The sequence below is a fragment of the Sinocyclocheilus rhinocerous genome, unplaced genomic scaffold, assembly GCF_001515625.1.
Source record: "Sinocyclocheilus rhinocerous isolate Xijiao unplaced genomic scaffold, SAMN03320098_v1.1 scaffold53, whole genome shotgun sequence".
NCBI classification, from domain to species: Eukaryota; Metazoa; Chordata; class Actinopteri; order Cypriniformes; family Cyprinidae; genus Sinocyclocheilus; species Sinocyclocheilus rhinocerous.
The window spans coordinates 2,198,493-2,206,415 of record NW_015645538.1 but is presented as its reverse complement, the minus strand read 5'-3'; the positions used below and the strand labels follow the sequence as shown (position 1 = coordinate 2,206,415).

The 7,923-nt window shown below is 35.5% G+C and overlaps 1 protein-coding gene across 3 annotated transcripts in view; it reads left to right on the top strand.

Annotated features, from left to right (window-relative positions):
* The window catches only part of ext1b (exostosin glycosyltransferase 1b), a 76,612-nt gene that overhangs the window by 58,617 nt on the left and 10,072 nt on the right, over positions 1 to 7,923 (top strand). For all 3 annotated transcript variants that reach the window (XM_016509879.1, XM_016509878.1, XM_016509880.1), the window contains 2 exons: positions 546 to 678; positions 2,829 to 2,947. In XM_016509879.1, the coding sequence (XP_016365365.1) occupies positions 546 to 678; positions 2,829 to 2,947 (252 nt within the window). The remainder of the gene's footprint in view (positions 1 to 545; positions 679 to 2,828; positions 2,948 to 7,923) is intronic.

Sequence of the window (7,923 nt, the reverse complement as noted above, 5' to 3'; positions counted from 1 at the left end):
TCCAGATGCTGCTCAGTAAATTCTACTAGACTTTTGTCATTTGTACTGCAAATAAAAGCCTCCAGGCTAGTATTGAGAAGCTGCAATGAAGACACAATCTCCGAGACATCCAGCTTGTGTGGAATCCCATTCCAGTTGCCAACGATTAGGCTGTCACTAAGCCAAGCCGCTTTCACACCAAGGGGCACAATATAAACCAAAAACGACGACGACAACAAAAAAGCCTATCAGTCTTTGTCTCTTTTTACAGCAGCCATTCATCGCCGAGAGCCTCACTCAAGGCCAGAGAAGCAATTGCTCCTCTTAATGCTGGAGCAGCTGATTGGCACGATGAGAGTGGTGAAATCGCTGGAGCATTTGATCGTTTGTCTCATAGTTTATAGACCCAGAGCTGCACCTGAACTTGAAGTTTCAATTTGAAACATTCATTCAAAGACTTCTCCAAATGACAACTTCACAGCTCTCATGGGCGAGGAATTTAGCTGGAATTGTTTACACGGGCTGTAATGCAGGCTGTTTATTTGTTTGTTTACTTGTTTGTGTAGATCATACAGGACCGAGTGCTTCAGCAGACCTCCAGGAGCAATCTGATGTGGAACAGTCATCCCGGTGGACTTTTTACACTGCCCCAGTACTCATCCTACCTGGGCGATTTCCCTTTCTTCTACTCCAAACTTGGTAATTGACAATCATCTTCTTTATTGCACACATAGTTTTTCCAGAGTTAAAGACAAAAGCTGTTTCTAAAATTGCCCTTTTTTTTCCTATAGTGCACTATTTGGAGGTTTGCCATTTTTGTAGTGTTGTCCAAATTCCAAGTGAGCAATGATGTAGAGATTTCTTTTATACCTATAATGCGCTGAATACTTGCTCAAATAATATTTTATAATCTAATGGTGCAAATGTTGAGCATAGAGGAATAAGAGTTTGCCACTTCCTTCAGTCCAGCAATTTTTATTATGTGCTGCTAATAGTCTTAAATTGTCTTAAATTTAATGAAAATTGTATAACGTTTTTATACATATTGCCATTAATTCTATCAAAAATGTCAACTCAAAAAAGAAAAAGAAAAATATATATTGGATTATGTAAATGTGACCCGTGCTGGCAAAATGAGTCTGAATGCGCATGGGCTAATTTTCAGCTACAGACAAAAAAGTGAAAAATTTCGATTTCGGCCGAATTTCAGGTTTTCAAAAAAATGAGTTCATTAAGCCCTCGTCTAGCAATCACAATGCTCCAAATAGTAATTAAACATCTAAAATTGTTTATTTGTACGTTTTCTGAGACGAGTACCTTTTCGCTTCTCACGCTTCCGCTGACTAATATTTGAATCGTGCACATAAAGTCGCTTCCACCAGCACGCGATCCCGATACGCATGCTAAGTGTAAATAGCAATTAGATGCTATTTACCCAAAGTGAAAATTGCATATTTTCTTAGCAATAGATGCTATTTACACAAAGTGCATTATAATAAGGTACATATAAAATATAGGAACAGTATTTCTTCTGATTTCGCTCACTAGTTTCTGTTGATTTACATAGTGCATTTATTCTGTATGTCACATTTACTGTATAGGGAATAGTGAATGAGTGAACAAGTGAGTGATTTTGGACACATGCAGCAAAAGTGTTTCTGACTTTAATATTGTGACACCCTTTTCTCCTAAACTTTCAGAAACTAGTCCTGCATGACGTTTTGAGGTTATGTTCAAATGTTTCTGGAATTAATGAGCTTTCTAAGACATGACAGACAGGCATTATGGGACTTTCGGATCCTCTTCATCTTTTACAGACGTGGGTCGTCTTGTCATAGCCAAATTTGTGACTAGCCTCATTCAAAACCCAAGTTGCATTGTCTCTGGTTCTCTCCTTTGTCATCATCTGATTTATTTTTAAACACCCTCTCCTGCCATCTCTTAATTGCAGAGGTGTCTTGATATCTACAAATTTACCATGTAGCTAAGTGACAACCATTGTACAACGTGATAGATTATCGACCAGCCCTGTGTAATTGGATCGCAAAATCCATATTCACAATCTAAAGTTGTGCATCGGCTAATGCAGCCCACGCATGCCTCTGTCTTAATCTGCACTGCTTGTCAGGCCAATCAATATGAAGCCGTTGATTGAGCACCTCTTGTTAGTGGGAAAATGTAAGTTTAAAAAAAAATTTAGTAACCAACAAGAATTATCTGCTTGTATCTGTGCAAGAATTATCATATTGGTTTGTCACCGCTGCACCAATTAAACATGGTGAGTTATTTCCAGATGAGGGAAACACTCTACAGGATGGTGCCAACTGTCTGTTTTATTATCTCATGGGCAAAGTGGACAATAGATTAAAAAAGTGCTGCATCTATAGAGAGATGTGCATGATATTAATGCCATTATCATTGATTGTAATTAAACATGTAGTCTATTTAATAACTCTAAAACATGGATTATTTATCTCATTAAATCCCACTTAAGTCATACCACTAAATCATATTGCTTGAAGTATTTTATAGATATATTTGGCGTCTTATCAAACTCGCAGGAGTTCTGCACGGAGCTCTTCAGAAAGCTTCACAGAGTCTGAGTTTGAAATTCTGTCATTCAATAAGCTGTATGCATCATTCACCCCTTGTGTTTGTTAAATATTTTATCAAATATTAAATTTTTTATTAGATACTTTTTACACATTTTACTATGTTTAAATCCATTCAATAGAATTCCATAGATTTCCTCCCAAGATCAGTGAACAGGTGCATCATAGATCTGGTGTATCATTTTTGTCTGATTATGGTTCTTTCAAATTAATTCTCTTGTTTTTGTTTTTTTTTAGGGATCAAGCCGAATCCCAAGTTCACTGCTGTTATCCATGCAGTCACACCCCTGGTTTCTCAGTCTCAGCCTATTCTCAAGCTCCTCGTCTCAGTGGCAAGGTCCCAGTACTGTGCTCAGGTAAGATCCACTTCTTCTGATGGCTGATTAATTCATTAAAACAAGGGCAAATTACTGCATATATCAGTATTTGCTGAAAAAGAAGATTCCAAGATGAAACCTGCCTTTAGTGCCTTTTAATTCATTTAATAATTTAATAATTCAATATTTAAATATTTATTAATTTTTTTAATTAATTGCACTAAGTTAGTGGTTCTCAACCAGTGGGTCTCAGCAAACTTCCAGGGGCTCCGCGGGATGACTTAAAAGTATTTAAATTAATAAATTATTAACATAATAAAACAGTCAAACTCTAATCTAATTTGAAATGCTAAAAACACATAAAATCAGTAACTGTTATTCTTATGGAAGAACATACAGTTCTTGAAATCACAAAATAAATCATGGTTAATCAGTTTAATATATCAATCATTTTAGATTCTGTTAATGTAAAGTTTGAAAACAAGCAGACCGCAATTACCGCAGAAATATCAGTATCTATAGAATATATGGGCCCATACAGATAATGAATATTGTGATGGACAAAAAGGGCGTTTGAGTCAAAAAGACTGATGACCATTGCTCTAAATTAACATTAAATTGACAGCCCTGCTATAAACGATAAAAATATATATATATATAAATTAAAAAAATTATTTCAATAATAATAAATTAATCAATTAGTTAATCAATTATTATTATTTAAATAAAAAAATTGATATTATATAATAAAGTAGTCAAACTCTAATCTAAATTGAAAAGCTAAAAACACATAAAATCAAGAATTGTTGTTCTTATGGAAGTAGTTCCTGAACTCACAAGATAAATCATAGTAATCAATTTAATATGTGACCCTGGAGCGTCGTCGCTGGGGTATATTTGTAGCAATAGCCAAGAAAAACATTCTATGGGTCAAAATTATCGATTTTTCTTTTATGCCAAAAATCATTAGGATATTAAGTAAAGATCATGTTCCATGAAGATATTTTGTAAATTTCCTACCGTAAATATATCAAAACTTAATTTTTGATTAGTAATATGCATTGATTTGGACAAATTTAAAGGCGATTTTCTCAATATTTAGATTTTTTTTGCACCCTCAGATTCCAGATTTTCAAATAATTGTATCTCGGCCAATTATTGTCTTATCCTAACAAACCATACATCAATGGAAAGCTTATTTATTCAGCTTTCAGATGATTTATCAACAAAAAACACAAGCAGTTTTGTCATAATTACAGCAGAAATATCACAAATATCTTTAGAATATATGAGCCTATAATAATAAATATTGTGATGGACAATCAGCCAAAAAGGCTGATGACCACTGCTCTAATTTAACATTAAATTGACATCCCTGCTATAAATCCTATAACGATAAAAACAACATCTGTATCAGAATCAGAGCTGACTGCTGTTTTTGACCTGAACTAGTTACTTTTTGACTACTTGAGGCTTCCCATTAGGATGTTTGATATCTGAACTTCAGAAAATGCTGAAATTTGTATCCGCAATTTGATCTGATGAGGACACAGAGCGATGTTGTTTTCCTCTTGAAGATGAGTGGATATCTCTCAATGTTAAAAGCGTCATACTTCCGGTGCATCTGGACGACTCGTCTCTGCCGCCCCCTCAGTTTACACCCCTCTTAAACCTCAGGGACTAAATCAGAGCCCAGCAGCCCGTGCGTTTCCATGGCATCCACTTCCTTCTGAAGTGTTTACCACCCTGGGAACCAATACGTATCGATTCGTCTCTAATGTGCAGGAGAGAGAGAGGGCTAGTGGGGGAGGAGAGGTGGGGAATTAAATGCAACGTGTCCCCGCTGACTGCGCGAAGCATGCATAAAATCAATATCTGTTGTTCTTATGGAAGAACATACAGTTCTTGAAATCACAAAATGAATCATGGTTAATCAGTTTAATATATCAATCATTTTAGATTCTGTTAATGTAAAGTTTGAAAACAAGCAGACCGCAATTACCGCAGAAATATCAGTATCTATAGAATATATGGGCCCATACAGATAATGAATATTGTGATGGACAAAAAGGGCGTTTGAGTCAAAAAGACTGATGACCATTGCTCTAAATTAACATTAAATTGACAGCCCTGCTATAAACGATAAAAATATATATATATATAAATTAAAAAAATTATTTCAATAATAATAAATTAATCAATTAGTTAATCAATTATTATTATTTAAATAAAAAAATTGATATTATATAATAAAGTAGTCAAACTCTAATCTAAATTGAAAAGCTAAAAACACATAAAATCAAGAATTGTTGTTCTTATGGAAGTAGTTCCTGAACTCACAAGATAAATCATAGTAATCAATTTAATATGTGACCCTGGAGCGTCGTCGCTGGGGTATATTTGTAGCAATAGCCAAGAAAAACATTCTATGGGTCAAAATTATCGATTTTTCTTTTATGCCAAAAATCATTAGGATATTAAGTAAAGATCATGTTCCATGAAGATATTTTGTAAATTTCTTACCGTAAACATATCAAAACTTAATTTTTGATTAGTAATATGCATTGATTTGGACAAATTTAAAGGCGATTTTCTCAATATTTAGATTTTTTTTGCACCCTCAGATTCCAGATTTTCAAATAATTGTATCTCGGCCAATTATTGTCTTATCCTAACAAACCATACATCAATGGAAAGCTTATTTATTCAGCTTTCAGATGATTTATCAACAAAAAACACAAGCAGTTTTGTCATAATTACAGCAGAAATATCACAAATATCTTTAGAATATATGAGCCTATAATAATAAATATTGTGATGGACAATCAGCCAAAAAGGCTGATGACCACTGCTCTAATTTAACATTAAATTGACATCCCTGCTATAAATCCTATAACGATAAAAACAACATCTGTATCAGAATCAGAGCTGACTGCTGTTTTTGACCTGAACTAGTTACTTTTTGACTACTTGAGGCTTCCCATTAGGATGTTTGATATCTGAACTTCAGAAAATGCTGAAATTTGTATCCGCAATTTGATCTGATGAGGACACAGAGCGATGTTGTTTTCCTCTTGAAGATGAGTGGATATCTCTCAATGTTAAAAGCGTCATACTTCCGGTGCATCTGGACGACTCGTCTCTGCCGCCCCCTCAGTTTACACCCCTCTTAAACCTCAGGGACTAAATCAGAGCCCAGCAGCCCGTGCGTTTCCATGGCATCCACTTCCTTCTGAAGTGTTTACCACCCTGGGAACCAATACGTATCGATTCGTCTCTAATGTGCAGGAGAGAGAGAGGGCTAGTGGGGGAGGAGAGGTGGGGAATTAAATGCAACGTGTCCCCGCTGACTGCGCGAAGCATGTTGTGCACACACAAGCTGGCGCTTTTCTCAGACTGTCTCCTCTCTTCTCTGTGGGAGGGCTTGAAAAGACTCGACTGCTGAACGCTTGGCTTTTGTTTTTCTGGCGGAGCTTGAATTGAGCACGCTCTACTCCAGCTCAAGTGGAGGGATGGGAATAGCAATGTTAGCCCCTTTAGCTACAATTCATCAGCCAGAGTCTTTCCGCAGAGGAATGGAAAGGAAGGAGGGATATAAATAAACAAGTGGAGGCAGAGGAGAATGATGGGCATCTTTTGAGCTTGTTCTGGCAGGCTAGGTAACTAAGATTGGGGCCCACCGCTGTGAGTGAGTACGCATGTACCTCCACCCCCAAAACTGGGGGAAGTTGATAGAGATACCGTCTGTGTTTAAAGACATTGTTGGGCACGCCACAACTGATGACAGTTAAAAATACCCATTTAAATTAGGTGTATAAAAAAAACTATTTACAGGATCCCTGCAGGTCCTAAAATGTCTTAAATTTAGTTAATCAAAGTTAAGGTCGTAAAAAACTTAAATGTCCTAAATGGTATAACAGGGGTCTTAATTCTCATTTGAAGAGGTCTTAAATTTGGGGACAGAAAAATTGCTTTTTAATTTGGGTGATGTAATTAAATGTGCACTGCACGTTCAAAGTCAAAACTCAGTGCTGTCAGTGCAGTTCGCAGTCAATGAATACTGCACATTTATGCCAAGTGATTTCGTACGACCTACTGTTGAAAGAGCGCTTATTTTATCTCTCTAATCTTTTCAGTGAGCAGCTAGAAGTAGTATAATATAGACATTTTGAAAATGGAGTTCTGATTTATTTTGGGCTTGTTTACAATTTAAATTTCCACTTTTGTTCTAGTTACTATTGCCATTTTGGTTATACAATAAGCTGCGGTTACATTTTATGTTAAGGTGTCCTTGTTACAGTGTAATTATATATTTTAAGTACTGAGTAATATTAATTAGCTACATGTACTTACTATATGGTTAGGATTAGGGTTTGGCTTAGGGTTACTTGCATGTAATTATGCAGAATTTATTGTTATTATAATACTAAGTACATGTAACATGTAACAAGGACACCTAAAAATAAACTGTTACCTAAGCTGCTTCTGGAATTGAATTCAATGTAAACATGTGTAGCTTTTCTCTGGGCTGACCCATAACAGGAAGGGAAAACTAAATACATTAACATATTCAATATACAGTATATAGATTTTAGAAACACATTATCATTTCAGCAAAATCCAATATCAGTCAACCTCTAATTTGTATGTATTGACGTATTGGTACAAAACCAAATTTCAAATTATTGTGTAAAATGTGTGTTTTAAACTTGCAGTTACCCTGTTTAAAAAAAATGTTAAATGTTTGCCCTAGCCTGTTTAATTAAAGGGGTCATATGATGCTGCTAAAAAAGAACATTATTTTGTGTATTTGGTGTAATGAAATGTGTTTATGCGGTTTAAGGTAAAAAAAAAAACACATTATTTTCCACATACTGTAAATGATTGTTTCTCCTCTATGCCCCGCCTTTCTGAAATGCGTTGATTTTTACAAAGCTCATTGGTCTGAAAAGCGAGGTGTGCTCTGATTGGCCAGCTATCCAGCGAATTTGGCCGAATACCTCAAGCGTGTGACG